Source organism: Stegostoma tigrinum, chromosome 10 (assembly GCF_030684315.1).
Source record: "Stegostoma tigrinum isolate sSteTig4 chromosome 10, sSteTig4.hap1, whole genome shotgun sequence".
Taxonomy (NCBI): domain Eukaryota; kingdom Metazoa; phylum Chordata; class Chondrichthyes; order Orectolobiformes; family Stegostomatidae; genus Stegostoma; species Stegostoma tigrinum.
The window spans coordinates 40,704,361-40,722,391 of NC_081363.1; the positions used below are offsets into that span (position 1 = coordinate 40,704,361).

An 18,031-nucleotide genomic window follows, 5' to 3' on the forward strand; every position below is an offset into this window, starting at 1 on the left:
GTTTTGTATTTGATACATCTGGCTTGAGGAAGATAAATAGGAAACTGCTGGGGTCCTAAGCAGAATATTTCAAGAGTCTACTGAATGTGGATACATGGTGAAGGAATAGTGAGAGGCCAGTACAGCTGCCATTTTTAAATATGGGGACAGTACAGTCTGGATAAATGTCTTTATAAAGGAGTCATAGAGATAAATTTATCATATATCTAAATAAAGAGAAAACTGAAGTGGACAATATGGAATTCTCAAGGTTCAAATGTGCTTAACAAGCTTCACAGTGTGTTTTAAGGAAGTAGGAGATTAGGTCTACTTCTGTGCAATCTCTTAACTATCAATATTATGCTCTCTGTCTCAGCTCAAATCATCTAACTACACTGAAAACAGTCATACAGAAGAAACTTTTGACTTCAGAGACAATGTTCAATAACATCTTTAAAAGCAATGAAGACGAAATCAAATATTTTGGACAAAACCTGTGAGAGACATTAACACAATATTTTATACGGTATGATGCAAAATGAAGCCTTACTCTGTTCTCTCCCAACTCAAAAAAATCTCCTCTACTACATCGATTCTACTTCTCAGATCAGACAAACATGAAAGCTAAATGAGATTCCCAGTTTAATACAAAATTAGGGTCAGAATTGTTATGTGAGCACATATTCACAGCTATTATCATTCAAACTCACTGGAGAACATTTTTGACCAGAATCAGATTTACATCCAATATCTTGAATTGGATTTAAAATCTAAGATTATATCTGGATTTGGAGTTAGATTCCAGATCAGCAATGATATCATTAAATTCATAGGGCTGGGCTCTAAACTAACTACTTATGTTCCACTGGGCATTATCATAATTGACAATATGAACTGCGGATGCTGGACGCCAGATCCCATAGGTGAGAGGCTGGAAAAGCACAGCAAGTCAGACAGCATCTGAGAGTCTCTTGAAACACAGCTTTAAACAAATGCTCATTGATTCTACTGACATTATTCTTTGCTTAAAGTTCATCCTAAGCACAACACAAAACTTACAGGAGGTTGCAGTGGCACAGCAGGTTGTGGAGGAACATCTCCCTCTGGTGATATGATTTCTGGCAGAGGACTTGGCAGCTGCTCTGTTTGAACAACAGCAGGATTATTGTTATTGTCCTCTATTGTAGCAGGTATCTCATTGTTATCTGTCTGAATCAATTCAGAATGTTTAGGAGAAGGCAGCTGATTATCATTGGCATCTGATGATGGTTGAACGTCAGGCTGAGTTGTTGGTTCAGACTGCACAGAACCAGACTCTACTAGGCTGGTGTTACCATTATCAACGTCTGCTAAAGCACCCACATAGTCCTGTTGGTTACTGGGGAGATAAAATGGCATGTTATCCATGCCCCCAGCTAACGTATTAAAACGCTGATACAGCAGCTTCTGTATATTAGGTCCACTTGGGCCTTCTGGCTCAGTTATAGAACTGCGTTTCTTCAGAGGCCTTGGTGCATGTGCCATTTTTTTCCTTAGAGCTTCAAGATCAGCATCACTTTGATACCTTAATGGTGAGTGCACAATTGGCAATAATTTCGTAGGACTCAGAGGACGTGGTATGTTTTCAACATTTGAATTGGTGGACGGCAAGTTCTCATGCTCTAGATCCTTTTCATTAGTAGTTTGGTTTTCACCAGTGGTTTGCGGTGGGGAACTTTGGAAAGGCGATGTATGAGTAAAAGGCAAAGGAGACGGTGAAGCAGAACCTGATCCAGACGACAATACTGGCTTCCCATACACTGGAAAGGGAAAGAGAAACTTCTTTACTGAGCCAAAAGTAATTATTAATCTTTGATATACTAAACATAATAATTAACCTTGATTATTGACAGTCTTATAAAAACTACCAAATTATTAGATGTTTAATCAAAGTTATTAAAGTTAAGCTACTTACTTGCTTTGACAGTATGTGCTTTGTTTAGGGTATTGTATGTAGCCTGTTGGTAGTTCTTTGGTGGAGTTGATTGCTGAAGATACATTGAATAAATTGAACTGGAATTCACGGTTTGAGGCCCTTTTCGTGGAGACTGAGGCCTAGAACCTTTGTCAGTCAAGAATGGCCTTACAGCCACAGCCAGTGGGGGATCAGGCCTGCTATCTCCAGCAGAGAACAATGGTGAAGCAGCTGGCTGATAAGTAGGACTCGGAGGCACAGTAATTCTCTGCTGAATCTGTTGTGAGGCACTCGCTTGAAATGTGCTTGCAGGCTGTGAAGACTGGATAGCTCTCTGCCAGTTTGCTGAAGTTATGTTGGAGACTGAACCCATACTAGGCCGAGGTTGAGTGCCCTCTTTCACTCTTTCCAGTGAATTTGTAGAACCAATGGCAATGAGAGAAGATTTCGGGTGAGGTCCATATGACTGAGTCAGCTGCTTTATTGCATTGGGCACAGATGTTGTTACTTTTCCTGATTCAATACCCTAAATTAAACAAGACATTATTAAATCTTGTCATAATCAATCTGTAATCTCCAGAACTAAACTACACCTAGACAATATATAACTATTGGCCAGTTTTGAAAAAGCTAGACACTCCACATGTAAACAAATTGCAGTGGATATTGGAAACCTGAAATAAAGGCAGAAAAAGCTGGAGGTGCTCAGCAGGTATGATAGCATCTGAGTTAACATTTCAAGTCATGGAATATTTGTCAAAACTAAGAATGGTTCAGAGTTCTAACAGTTTAAAAGTAAGGCAGAAAATGTTCAGAGAGAAAGAAAATAAGCATGTGGGTGTCTGGGCATCGCAGAGGGAGGGCAAAGTGGTGGGAGAACAGGAAAGAACAAACGGAAGGTCTGTGAAAGAGCGGAAGGCAGCAAGTTAACTAGCAAAAGGAATCAAAGTGCACAAGCAAAGGAACAGAAGATATGTCTAAAAAAGGTGCATATTTGAAAACAGAGTTATTAATGGCTGCTGTCCCAAAAAAAAAGGACAGAAGTAATGTGAATTCAGTAGTCAGTTCGTTGTAATGTGCCTAAGCTAATCTCAGTTTTACAGAAAAATGTCTACTGTACACATATAAATTAAGGAACAAAAGCAATTTTTTAAAAGAAGTACTCTGGATTCAGAACAAAATAAATGTGCATGCCCTGGAGAAGCAGACTGCGCCTCAAAATTAATTCGCTAATGTCACACAGGAAAAAAAATGCCTTAACATTAAAATCATCAGAGGCCACTTTGAAATACTGCCAAAACCTACCACCATTTTCTCATTGTTTGAAATGGCTGAGGAAGTGGGCAGGGTCTGACTCGATCCAGCTCCTGGTTTCAAAACTGTGTCCATGTTGGATTCCTTCCAGTCATTGTTTGTTGTTGTAGGTGATTTCCCTGTATTAGCAGAGCCCTGTGGGAGTGTTGGCCAATTTCCATCATGTGCTAATTAAGAAATGAAAAATTATAAAACATTTAGTAAACCTAAAGAGATTCAAACAGTAGTTATTTTAATTAAATTTATCACAGCTGGGTAGCAACTACTCTAACTTGCCCAATCTGTCACTTAAGTTTGGGCAGGTAGGGACAGAATTCACCAACTATTGTTCAAGCCCCATCACAGTAGTCATTTTGGGGACACTAATGTACATGGAACATGGATACAGTTGAGCTTAGTTTCAAACTACTAATTAGGTATTGAATTAACATTTGCTTAACGTCACATGCCCTCTTCCCGAGGCAGATCCTTGGCACATTGCCTGTTGCTTTATCGTGAGGTGTTTTGTGGCAATTTTAGAGAGCAGTGGGTTTGCCATGATCCACACAATGGCCATACCACAAAAGCAATGATGCCTTAAATACCAATATTAAATATCACTTGTCATACAATATTATACATCACAATAAACATTGAGGGCAATTTTTCTAAGCATTAGTTTATGCTTCCATTGGCTTGATGGATCAGCATTTCATAGAATGTACAATTTTGCAGTTATGGGGATCTTCATTAACAAATTCTTCAGATGGACAAAGCAGTTATTTCAGTTAAAAAGTAGCGTGAAATATTGGAAAAGATAATAGTCCCTCCTGATGTTTAAGATGCTTAGCATCCTTGAATGTAGGCAAATCACCAAACACAAATTAAATGTGTTCCAGTTTATTAGGGAGCCAATGTAAAATAATGGATGCTTTGACCACTGTTTTTTAATCCTCTGCAGCCGCAGGCATGGCACTGGAGGATTGCAGGAATTACTAACTTTGTACTTTATATAAAATTACAGGCATGAATAGCCCAAGTATTCATAGATCAGTTAGCTGCTTTCTCAATAGTGTGCAAACCACTGGTAAAAAGTTCTGAGGTAAATTATAAATAGTCATTTAGAGATGCACAGATAGTAAAGGTCAGCGTGAATTCATCACGGGAAGGTAGTGTCTGATTAACTTAATTGAATACTTTCTTAGGAATCAACAAGGAGTGTAGATAAGGTGTTTGAGATGGTCCTCATGGACTTCACTCAAGGCTTTTGATTTGCTGTTATTTTTCTACCTGTCTGCAATGTATGAAACCCAAGAGAAATAGGCAAGTTGGATTCAAAATTGGTTCATTGATAGGATGCAAAGGATTACGACAAAAGGGTAACTGAGTCCAGTAAGTTGATTCTACTGAGCTCAGTAGTCATTCCCTAAATATTCATGGTACTCATTTCAGTGATTTGAGACTTAAATGTAAGGACATCATTAAGAAGAAAAAGAAGCTATAATCTAGGGGACGATCTCTCTGGACTAATAAAGTGGTAAATGGAATTCTGTCTGGAAAAGTGAGGCAATGCATTTGGTAAAACAAACACAGCAAGGGAACACACATTAAATGGTAGACTTTTGTAAAGCACAGTGAAATAGGGTGATCCAAAAGAATCTCTATAAATCTGTACTGATCTCTGAGGTGGCAGGATAGGTAGATAAGGCAGTCAACAAAGTACAGGGCATACCTTCCTATATCGGCCAAGACCTAGAGCATAAAAGCAGGATGCACAGGCCAGTAGATTTAAACTGCAACTACTACACAGGGTTCTGGTCACCTGATTACAGTAAGTGAAGATCACATGGGAAAGGGTACAAGAGGAGATTCAGAAGAACATAACTAGCAAAGAAGCATTTTAGTGATAAAACAGCACTGAATAGACTGAGTTACCTTCTTTCTTGCAAGGGAAACAAAGGGGATATTCCAGTGAGGCACACAAAACTGAGATGCTTGGATACATTGAATAGGAAGGAATTATTGATGTTAGCAGAGATGTCAACAAATAGGAGGTATAAGCCTCAAACAACTGGTGGCTGGATTAGAGGAGAAATTCTTCCATCAGAAGGTGATGAGGATCTGAAATTTATTACCCAAAAAGGTGGTGGAAGCATAAATCCTCACCATATTTGAAGAGAACTCAAGATGTCAAGCCTGTTGCAACTCATCAAGCTTCTTTCAACTGCACTTTCCAAAACCTCAACCTCTAACACCTGAAAAGGATAAGGAGAGCAGATGTATGGAAACACCACCACCTGCAAATTCCCCTCTAAGCTTCTTTCACTGTTGCTGAGTCAAAATCCTAGGACTCCTTTCCAAACAGCACTGTGGGTTTATTTATTGCAGCAGTTCAAGAAGGCAACTCACCACCACCTTCTCAAAGACAATTAGGTATTGGCAATAAATGCTGGCCCCTTTATCCATGTACATAACATGGTCAAAACCTACAATGCTACAAATCAAAAGGTGTAAGTTGTCATTAAGTTGTTAGCTATTATTCAGTTGGCCTAGACACACACTCCAAATAGTATCATTTGTGACTCAAATGAGAGAGGCAGCATGTTGATCCACAGCTCCTTGCATCCCTTGTGGTGGCTCCATTTTAGTAGCAGCATAGATTACTACCTACTTTCTAGGAAATGGTACATAACACAATAGTGCCTACTGAATAGAAAAAAAATCGTACTTTGCAAAATTTCAATGATACGTCTTTGATAGTGCTTTCATAGATCTTTTATTTTGCAGATGCAGTTATATAGTGTCTTACAGCACAAAAACAGATCCTCTGGTTCAACTTATCCATGCCAACCAGACATTCCAATCTGACCTAGTCCTATTTGCCGCTATCCCTCTAAACACTTCACATTTATATATCCATCCAGATACCGTTTAAATGCTGTAATTGTATTCAACTCCACCACTTGCTCTTGCAGCTTGCTCCATATACACATCACTGTGTGAAAAAGTTACCTCTCAGGTCCTCTTTAAAATCTTTCTCCCTCACCTTACCATTATGACCTTAGTTTTAGGGAAAAGACCCTGTCTATTCATCCCAGCCATGGCCCTAATGATTTTATAAACCTCTATAAAGTCACCCCTCAGGTTCCGAAGCTCCAGGGAAAACAGCCCCAGCCTATTGAGTTTCTCCCTGAAATTCAAACCTTCCAAACCTGGCAACATCCTTATAAATATTTTCTGCACTCTCTCAAGTTTAACATCATCCTTCCCACAGAAGGGTGACCAGAACTGTATACAGTACACCAAAAGTGGCCTCACCATTGTCCTGTACAGCCAACTCCTATACTCAATGGTCTGACCAATGAAGGTACAAAGCATTCAAAAGGGAATTAGATGGCAATCTGAAAAGGAGCAGTGTGTGTGTGCAGAGCTAAAGAAAGCATAGGAAAAATGATACTAAGAAAGATGCCCATCTAGACAGCTGACACACACACAGGGCCAAACGGCCTCCTTTTGCCCTGTAACAATTTTGTGATTCCAGTAAGAGAAAGAAGCGCATGTCATTAGACAGCAATTATTGGTATTTAGCCGAGTTGCCCCATGCCATTCTTTCAAAGGACAGTAAGGTTTATTGAAGATTTTACTTGAGCCAAGATTAGCTGAATCAGCATCAAAGCTGTGACTATCTTGCTATGTATATCACTGATACACAGAAATTTTCCTATGCAATTTGGAGAAGCCAAAACTAGTTCAGTTTATATGGCACTACACTACAGTGCAATAGTTCATAATACAGTTATCCATGGGAAGAATAATACTTAAAACTGGTAGTTATAACAAACGCAACAATACAAAACTGAACTACTGTGGTCATCACCAAAATCATTTAAACAGAACCCAACTTATTATTTTGACTTATGAACTTTTGTTTTGTTATTTGGATGGGATTGCTATCCATTTTGGTAAAGACTGTAAAGCTAGAAGGATTTTTTCTAATTAAAATTTAACTTCTCTGGTTTTGGGTTAAGATGCATGAAATTGCTGTGTCACAATCGTGCCTCTGGAAACAGCCCTTGAAAGAAGAGCTCTTTAAAGGCCTGACAAGGACAAAACTAAAGCACAGGATTTGGAACATAAATCTTTCATTTTCATAAGAGTTTAATTTAACACAGAGGCTACGACAACTTATTTTACAAAAGTGAGCGGGAATCAAAAGACGAATAACAGATCACATAAAAATACCCCTCCCCATTGCTGACGGTCATTCAACATTAAAACGATCAACTAGGAGGAAAAAAGTCTTGTGCCCACTTTAAGTTTAAGTTTATGAGATAGTATTGGCAGATTAGGTTAAGGACAATCGAAAGAGATTGCACAAATACATCAAGAGCAAGAGGCTAACTACAGAGAGGGTAGGGACTCAATGATCAAGGAGGCTGTCTTCGTGTCAAACCCCAGGAGATGGGACAGACACTACATTAATATTTTGTGTCAGTTTTTACTGTGGAGAAAGAAGCAGAATCTAGAGAATGCAGAGAAATAAACTTTAATGTTTAAAACAGTTCATATTACAGTCGATGAAGTTCAGGAGGTCTTAAAAAATATAAATGTGGATAAATCTCCCAGACCTGATCTAATGTATCACAGAACATTGTGCGAAATAAGGGAGGAAATTGAGACACTCCTTACAGAAATATTCACACCATTCATAACTACGGGTGAGATGTCTGATGACGGGAGGGTGGCTAATGTTGCACCTTTGTTTAAGACAGGCTGAAAGGAACTATGGACCTGTGAGTCTGACTTCTGTTGTGGGAAATCATTGGAGGTGATTATGAAAGATAGGATTTATGGGCATTTAGACAGTCAAAAATTGATTGGGGATAGTCAGCGTGGTTTCGTGCGAGAAAAATTGTGTTTCACAAACTTGATGGAGTTTTTTGAGGAAGTTACCAAAAAGATTGATGATGGTAGTGCAGCACATGTTGTTTATTTGGATTTTAGTACGGCTCTTGACAAGGTTCCGCATAGTAGACTAATTAGTGAAGTTAGGTCACATGGGATTCAGGGTGAGCTCGCCCATTGGATACATAATTGGCTTAACAGCCGGTGACAGAGTAATGGTGGAGGGTTATTTTCCGGACTGGAGGCCTGTGGCCAGCGCTGTTCCACAGGGATTAGTTCAGGGTCCTCTTTTGTTTGCCATTTATACAAATGATTTATGAAAATATAGATGACATGGTTAGTAAGTTTGAAGACGACACCAAAATAGTACACTGTGAAGGTTTTCTAAGATTACAAAGGGATCTTGATCAAACGTGTCAATGGGCTGAAAAATGACAGATGGAATTCATTCTGGATAAATGTCAGGTCTTGCACTTTGGTATAACAAAAAGAGTAGGGTTTAATACAATTGATGGTAAGACCTTGGGTAGTGTTGCAGCACAGAGGAACCTAGGGTTGCAGGTATATAAATCTTTGAGTAGGCGTCAACAAATTGACAGGGTGGTTAAAGAGGCATCTGCAACACTTGCCTTCATTGCTCAGCTCTTTGTGAGAGTGTAGGAGTTGGGAAGTTATTGAGGTTGTACTGGACATTGGTGAGGACTCTTCTGGAATACTGCATCCAGGTCTGGTTGCCCAGTTATAGGAAGAATATTATCAAGCTGGGAAGGGTTCAGAAGAGATTTACCAGGATGTTCCCAGGTATGGAAAGTTTGAATTATAAAGAAAAGCTGGATAGACTGGGACATTTTTCACTCGAGTGTAAGAGGTTAAGAAGTGACCTCAAACAAGTTCATAAAATAATGAAGGTATTAATAGAGTTAATGGTAGTTGCAGTTCCCTAGAATGGGGGATTTCAAGACTACTGGGCACAGTTTTAAAGTGAAAGGAGAGAGATTTAAAAAAAGACATGAGACGCAAATCTTTTACAGAGTCATTTGTGTGTGGGATGAACTTCTTGAGGAAGTGGTGTATGTGGGTACAATTACAAAATTAAAAAGACATTTGGATAGATACATGATTGGGAAAGGTTTGGAGCAGGCAGGTGGGACTAGTTCAGTTTGGGATTATGTACGCCATGGACTGGTTAGGCTAACGGGTCTGTTTCCTTGCTGCATGACACTATGACTCTCTAACCCAGTATCATCCTGCAATGAATATCTCAATATATCTTGGCTCTCATGTCTGCAACAGTCACAAATGAACCTATTGCAATTAAACAAAAATATGATTTAGTGTCACATCTTAACTAATGAAAAACAAGATCATGTCCTTTGTAAGATGACTGTCACACTGTATTCAGAGGTGCATTAAAAGGAATTTGTACCATTTTACAGCATGAAACAACTATAACCAATGGTAAGCTATTATAACCATTTTGTGAACAATCTGGTTTCAAGGAGTTAATTGGGTCCAATTTTTATAGCACTTTAAAAGCCAATCATACAGGAAGCTTCATGCAACAATCACATGCACAAACATGTGCATTAGTTAGAAAGACTGAGCATAACCAACATTAAAAATCCTCAAACAGGGAACTAGCTTTAGTTATGGAAGCATTATTAAAGCACCGCAGTAGTTAAAATTATAGCAAATTACAGAAATCTGAAAAGCAGAATTGTATAAAGACATACAACCGAAGAATCTGCTTTCATAATTTTTTAAATGCAAGGATGAACCAGAGTCAAGACCAACATCCAAACCAGACATCACGCAGGTCAGCTTGTGTCTAAGAAGTTCATCTATGCATAACAGAACAGAAAATAGAAAATGGACAACTGTAGAACTAATTTGTTTAAATTTCAAGTACTTTTATCACAAATATTAAATGCATTTTAAAACAAGATGTATTAATTCAGTATTTTTTGAATTAGTACATAAGCATTTACATTTAACTCTATAATTGTTTATTTGCATCTACATGTGGCTGTACAAGTTTACTTTATCCATAATAAACTTATTACGACTATTATGTCAAATTATTAAATACAACCAAGTAATTTCCAAATGTCACTTCTAGGCGAAAACAGAATAGATCACCATGTGCAAGTCAAAAGACTATGTGACAGATTACGTCCTTTAAGTAAAGTCAGTAGCAGTTCCATAGACTCACAATGTAGGTTGTCAGGAACAGAAGTTGCCAAGTGGATCACACTATGATCTGGAGACTTTTTACAGGTAGCAGAAGAAATTAAAACAAGACCCACTATGATGTCTAAATCTGAAACTTTCCAAATGCCTGGAGACTTTTTCAAACTGCCATCTGATTCTGTCCAAGAAGTCAAAGCAAAGTGACTCACTGAAAGACCCAGTAAAGCATTAAACAAGAGAATATACTGAATATGAGAGAGAAAAGGTGAGATAATGTTTGAAATACTGAAGTTACAAACACAAGTTATGATGTTATAAATTTATGAACTGAATAATTACTAGTAAAATCTTAAGTATAACATTAGAAGACACTATAAGAAGACTGAAATACTTGGCTGGGCAACACTTTATAAAACATGACTACTTTTAAATTCTTCCAGTAAAGGGATTGAATGTTTAAAAAAAATGAACTCTTTCCTACTTCAGTACTGTGTCAGCATCAAGAATTCGAAGATTTTATATAGTACTATTTAGAATAATAAAGCTTCTGACTTTCTTCCCAAATAATGTACCAGAGGTCAATCCTGTGTATTATTTTCCATTTTCTATATTAGTTCCTCTTTTCAGTCCCTTGAACAAAATTACCAATTCTGTACTGTGGCCTCAAGAATTGTATGGTGACTGGTAAAACTGACTTTGCACAGAATGCATACAATAGAACATAACATTAGCTGGGATTGCCTTCTACTTTAAATCTTGGAAGTGAATGATGATGTATCATTCTGTTCTCAAATTAAGCAGCCACACAGAAAAGTTTCAGAAGGATGCCATTCAGCTCATTGATTGCCATAAAAAGTCTCATTTAATTACATATTCCAGCTGTCAATTGCACAATCGTGTGTTTTTTGAAGTTTAACTAAGAGTTCTTCTGCCTTTATTGCTCTTTCAGGTAGTGACTTCCAGACCAGATTTTCAAAAAAACAAAATTACTCAACTCTCCTCTAACCTTTGCACCAGTTACTTTAAATCTCTCACAGTTTATGCACATCAAATAAATCTCTGCTCAGTTCTCATTGTACAAACAAAACAATTCCAGCCTATCCAATCTTTTCTCAATAGCTAAAATTCTCCATTCCTGGCAGCGTTCACTTAATTCCCCGCTGTAGCCTCTCCATTGTGATCACATCCTTCCTGTAAAGAAGTGAGCAGAGCTGTACAAAGTGTTCTAGCTTTGCTCTAAATAGTGCTCTCTGCAGAGCTTACATAGCCTCCTTATCCTGCTCTTACTTCCTTATATTGTTTGATGCATAGGGTATATCTTAGTATGGGGTCTTAACCACCATATCCACCTGTTCTACAGGGATATAAAGACATGTATTTCTAAGTTCCACTGATGCACAGCACTTTTCAAAATCCTACACATACATTTTATTCTTTTGCCTGGTTACCCTCCTCAAATGGATGGCATGACTTTGGATTGAATTTCATTTTCTACTTCTTTACCCACCTGATCAATCTATTATTATATTCCCACAGTCTACAGCTTTCTTTTTCACAATCAACAAGTGTCAACCTTCATATTATCTTCAACTTCTTAATGATGCCCTTGCAGTCAATTTTCAGTCATTGCTTTTAAAGTATGAATTAAAAAGAATCCAGTACAAAGTGTACTTTAGTAACCAAAAACAACACATTAAGCAACACATTAATGTACAGATATACTTTCTCAAATCTGGCAATCTCAAACCGTGCCAGAACGCCCTGGCTGCCAATGTAGTTAACTCAGCCACATTAGAGGCATATGGATAATGATGGGACAGTGTAGGGGAAGGGGCTTAGATTAGTTCACAGGTCGGCGCAACATCGAGGGCCGAAGGGCCAGTTCTGCGCTGTACTGTTCCATGTTCTATTTTGGAACAGCTATCTGGCAGGGTAAAAAAATTGGAATGTGTTAATTCAGATCAGAATGCCTTCATCTCGTGAACAGGGAATACAGGACAAGCACTTGATATGAATGCAAAGCATCTGAGGTTAATAATTTGAGGTAAATAATAACTGCTGATATTAAGTTCATTTCTCACTCTTCATCATTCTTCTAGTAACTCTTTCATATCTCCTCCACTTGCCAACATCAGTGCAACCTGCTTAGAATGAGAAAAGATCAATCCAAAAAAAAAACTTATTTTTACAAGATAACAAAGTGTGAAGCTGGATGAACACAGCAGGCCAAGCAGCATCTTAGGAGCACGTAAGCTGACATTTTGGGCCTAGACCCTTCATCAGAGATCTCTCTGATGAAGGGTCTAGGCCCGAAACATCAGCTTACGTGCTTTTACAACACTGGTTTTGGATTCCTGGGTTTACAGTCCCTACACCGAAGAAAGAGGCCATTCAGCCCAATGAGTAGCACCAACCCCACCTAAAAGCATCCCAACTCACTACCCTAATCCTGTAACCTGCATTTACCATGGCTAATCCACCTAGCTTTCAAATTTGTAGACTGTGGGAGGAATCCCATGCAGACACAAGAGAACATGCCAACACCACAAAGACATTAATCCAAGGCTTTAAGTGAACTAAAATCAGTGGTGGCAAGAGGCACCAGTGCTAACACTGAGCACCCATGCCACCCACAATTTGAGGGAGTGGAACCTGTAAATGAATATGACTAATTTAGCTCAGAGTGCATGGTTTCAAAAAACTGTCGACTTTGAATAACAAGATTGATGGATGTAAGACTTTCACCATGGAAGTTACACTTTGTTTATTAGCAAAAGGTTCAAAGTTCTATACTACAGAAAGGTTAAATAAGGTGGTCACAGGGACTTTAAACTGTTTGTGGGGGTGCGAGAAGGGAATTAAGTTTCCAGAACAATAACTGGACAGAAGTATGTTGCAGAGTTGTACAGCATAGAAAGAGGCACTTTGGCCTGCTATATCCATGCTAACCAACAAACACCAAACTAATTCTGTTTATCAGCACTTGGTCCATAGGCTACAATGCATCTTAAAAGTTGCAACAGCACCTACCACCGGGCCAGGAAGCACATTCTGTATTGTTATCACCCTGTGGGTGAAAAAATGTTTCTCAGGTCTCCTCTAAATCATATACTCCTCACCTCAGGCTTTTGCCCACTGGTCTTAGACACATCTGCCATGGGGAAAAGATTCTCATGATCTATTCTGTCTTTTCCCGTCATAATTCTGAACACTTCAATCAGATTCTCCCTCAGCCTCCACACAAAGGGTCAGGCATCTAATTTCAGGCACAACAGGTGGGGTGCAACTATGAGAAAGGGCATAGTCAATGCAGAACTGAGCATGCTGTACTTAAATGCATGCAGTACATGAAAATAGCTAAATAGGCTTGTAGCGCAGATTGAAATTGGCAGATATGTTGTTGTAGTCATCACAGAGGTGTCTGTCAGGGGCATCAGGACTGGGAACTAAATATCCAGGTTTTGCATCCTGTCAAAATGACAGGCAGATGGGCAGGGGTGAGAGACAGGGGTAGGGGAATTGCCTTGTTGATAACAAATGCAATTGTATCTGTAGCAAGAAGTGGCATAGGGTCAGAAGATGCAGAATCTGTGTGGGTAGAGTTCAGGAAGTTCAAAAGAAGAAAAAGATTGTTGGGAGCAATAGAAAAGGCATGTAAGAAAGGTGCTATTACAGTAATCATGGGGTCTTCAACATGAAGGTGGACTAAGGAAATCAGATCAGTAGTAGATCCCAAGAAAAGGTATTCATGGAATGTCTACAAGATTGTTTTTGGAACAGCTTGTGGCAGAGCTCACTAAAGAATAGGCAATTCTGGACTTGGTGATGAGTAATGAGTCAGATTTGAATCAGCTTAAGGCGAAGGAACTCTGAGGGAGCAGTAACCACTATGATATAATTCACCCTGCAGCTTGAGGGGGACAATCTGGAATCAAATGTAACTGTATTACAATTGAGTCAGGGGAGGCGATGGGAAAAAATATCTGGTTCACATATGTCCTTTTGGGAAAGAAACTGCCATCCTTACTTAATCTCGCCTACATGCGACCGTTTACACACAGCTGACACACTTGCTGGTTAGCCCAGAAGGCAATGTCCTAATCTCATAAATGAATTAAAGAATAGGTTACTTACAAAAACATGAGGGAGGAGCTGGCCACAGTTGATTAGAAGGGAGCCAGTGCAGCAGCAATGGTCAGAGTTTCCAGGGTAATTCAGGAAGCACAGGAGAAATTCATCCCAAGGAAGGAGAAACACACTAAGAGGAGTATGAGGCAACCATGGCAAGGGAAGTCAGGGACAGCATAAAAGCAAAAGAAAAAGCACATGATGTGGTGAAAATTAGTGGGAAGCCTTGGAAAACCAGCAGAGGACAACTAAATAATAAGTGGGGAGAAGATGAAATATAAGGGCAAGCTGGCTAGTAATATAAAAGAAGACTGCAAGAGATTTTTAAAGGTTTTTTTAAAGGTAAGAAGGGCAGGAGTAAATATCAGACCACTGGAAAATGAGGCTGGAGAAGTAGTAATGGAAAACTATGAAAAGGTACAGGCACTGAATAGGTACTTGGCATCAGTTTTCACAGTGGAAGACACCAGCAGCATACCAGAACTTCAAGAGTGTTGGGTACAGAGATGAATATAGTGGCCACCACAAAGGAGAAGGTGCTGGGGAAGCTGAACGGTCTGTAGATGGATAAATCACTCAGATTGGATGGACCATACATCAAAGCTCTGAAGGAGACAGCTCAAGAGATTATGGAGGCATTAGTGGTGATCTTTCCGGAATCACTGGAGTCAAGAAGGGACTCAGAGTGGTAGAAAATGCACACTCCCTGTTTAAGATGGGAATGAAGCAGATGGGAAATTATAGGTCGATTAGCCTGACCTTGGTCACGGCTAAGATTTTAGAGCCCATTATTAAAGATCAGATTGCAGAGTACTTGGAAATTCTTGGTAAAATAGGGTTGAGTCAGCATGGTTTCGTTAATGGGATGCAGCCGCTAACAAATTCGTTAGAATTCTTATAATGAGCAAGTTAGACAAAGGACAGCAAGTAGATGTGATCTGTCTGGATTTCCTGAAGGTCTTAGATAAGGCTGCTAAATGAGTCCATAGCGTTAAGGACAAGGTACTGACACAGATAGATGACTAGGTACTGGCAAAAGGCAGAGAGTGGGGATAAGAGGGGGTCTTTTTCAGAATTGCAGCCAGTGACTAGTGGAGTTCTGCAGAAATCAGTGCTAGTACCACAATTATTCACACGAACTCTGTTTTCTCCCCAATGCTGCTGCTGGACCTGTTGAGTTTCTCCAGCAATTACTGTTTATGTTTGTTAACAGAAGCTGCCCGGCCTGCCGAGTACTTCAAGTGTTCTTCATTCTCATTCAGGAACATGAACTCAATGTTTCTTTATTAAATAGCTAAAGTTAGGGATTCTCTTACAATGCATAAAATTGTAAAATTCCAACAACAGAATGTTTAACTTCTGTGCTGAACACCCAACACATTTGTGGCTTTCATAGCTCTAAACACAGCACAAAAAACTGAAAGTGAACTATTTTGTCTGCAGATACTGCCTGAAGATAAAATGTTACTTTTTTTTGCCCATCATTCTGCATTATAGATTCCTATACCTAAATTTAAAATGTAAACAGCTAATTTAAACTTGATCTGCTATCAATACATCTTCCTGCTGCAACAGCTCAGTCTAAGTGACCCATCTTTACAACATACAAAAGTAATTAGTCATTGTCGAGAAAGGCGTCTCTCCATTAGAAAGGCAATTGTTGTACACAACTTGAGGGGCACCAATCTGCAAGCATGAATGTGACTGTTGGAAAAAATGCTACACCTCAACCAACTGCTTCTCAAATTGTCAAACTGTCTGAATATATCCAAGCTCAAGAATGCTAGATTTTTGGACGAAGGGGATTGAAGTATAAAAACCGAGAACAGGGAAATTATAACATAAGCATAGAAAGAAGAGAAAATAATAACTTGATTCACACCTTTTGTTATCCAAAATCAGAACTCAGAAACCAAGGAACAGTTTGCTTATTTACAGACTCACTCATACAAAAAGTTGCGAATAGTTGCAAACAGAATATTCTATATTACCTTGGGAATAGAAGGAGGAGGGCCATCCAAGTAAATATTGCTTTAACTGGCAAAGATACAGACAAAAGTACTTATATTGTACATCTATTTGGAATCGAGATTGTTTTACCATGGACCGCATATACAATTGGTTCAATCATGACATTTTTCTTCACCCTTGTATGGGATTTAGGCATTTCTAGCAAGACTGACATTTGGCTCACCCCTTGTTGTCTTTGAATCTATTACTCTCTAGACCATTTCAGAGGGCAGTTAAAAGTCAACCATATTCCTGTGGATGTGGAGTCATACGTCGGCTAGACCAGGCAAAGACAGATGCCCTTCTCGCAGGGATAATAGTGATTTTTAAAAAAACGACAATTGACAATGGTTACGTGATCACCATTAGACTAGCATCTAATTCTAGACTGTATTGAATTCAAATTTTACTGCCTATTATGTTGAGATTGAAACCCAAAACCCGAGATCATTAACCTCAAACTCTGAATTACTTGTAGACAGACATTACCACTACAATACTGATATGTGGGTTAAGTCTACTGCCAAGGCTTTCACTCTTTGTTATTCATATTACTACCTCTCAGAACAGGACCATAGCTTTTCTTGTAGAAAAAGCAACTCACTCCACTGCTTACCAGATTTTGCTTTAGTCATCACATAGCCACCGTTGCTAGATATGGTCAGCGACTGAGGTTTCAAGATCTCGCTTGGTGATGATTGGTTACTTTCTGATCTAGTTGCAGTAGAAACTTGGATGTAGGGTCCCACGGCAGCCACACGACCAGAGGTGTTAGAGTGTGCTGGCATTGTTGGCGAGCCATTAATTCGATTCAGCTGCTGGAGGAAAAAACACAGGTTTGTTTAATACAAACATCAGTATCAAATTTGAAGGAAAGGTCAACTGTTTCACTGCAATAAATTTGCATTTTATAATTTTATCTTGACAAAATTAGCAATTATAATCAGGATAACCAAGCTAATTTCCTATTACATGCAGTTGGAGGGTTATGCCACTGTAGTAGGCTACAAAGGAGGTATTGGGGAACTGGGACTTTTGCTCGTCCAACAGGACTCAAGACAAAAAAGTTGAAAACAACTTCAGAGGTTAGGGCACAGAGAAAGGAGGTAGCATGCCAAAGATTGACTGCTGGCTAGTAGACGCTAATGGCAGCAGCTGCCGTCAGAAAGAACATGACCTACGCAGCCAAACCAGGAATTTTCCCCACTGTCTACATGTACTCAACACTTTTACGTTTCTGCTGTAAATTCCAGTATTTTAGTTTGCAAATATAGAGTCATAGAGGCATACAGCTAGGAAACATATCCTGCATTAATTATCTCAGAGATGGGAAGAACTGCAGATGCTAGAGCCAGAGATAATGCAGTATACAGCTGGAGGAACAGAGCAGGCCAGGCAGCATCAGAGGAGCAGGAAAGTTGACGTTTTGGGTCGGGACCCTTCTTCAGAAATGAAGAAGGGTCCTGATGCGAAACGTCAACTTTCTTGCTTCTCTGATGCTTTCTGGCCTGCTGTGTTCCTCCAGCTCCACACTGTGTCATCCCTACATTAATTATATCATGTTACAGTTAA

At 39.1% G+C, this 18,031-nt stretch overlaps 1 protein-coding gene across 8 annotated transcripts in view; it reads right to left on the reverse strand.

Moving 5' to 3' along the window:
• ppp1r13bb (protein phosphatase 1, regulatory subunit 13Bb) overlaps nt 1–18,031 on the reverse strand; it is a 105,408-nt gene that overhangs the window by 7,356 nt on the left and 80,021 nt on the right. For 5 of the 8 annotated variants that reach the window (XM_048537612.2, XM_048537609.2, XM_048537610.2 and 2 more), the window contains 5 exons: nt 17,076–17,277; nt 9,868–9,972; nt 3,239–3,414; nt 1,934–2,459; nt 1,039–1,778 (listed from right to left, as the gene is read on the reverse strand). In XM_048537612.2, coding sequence (XP_048393569.1) covers nt 1,039–1,778; nt 1,934–2,459; nt 3,239–3,414; nt 9,868–9,972; nt 17,076–17,277 — 1,749 coding nt within the window. Of the gene's footprint in view, nt 1–1,038; nt 1,779–1,933; nt 2,460–3,238; nt 3,415–9,867; nt 9,973–10,343; nt 10,500–17,075; nt 17,278–18,031 lie in introns of all 8 variants that reach the window. The other 3 variants (XM_059649128.1, XM_048537607.2, XM_048537608.2) reach the window with 3 other exon arrangements.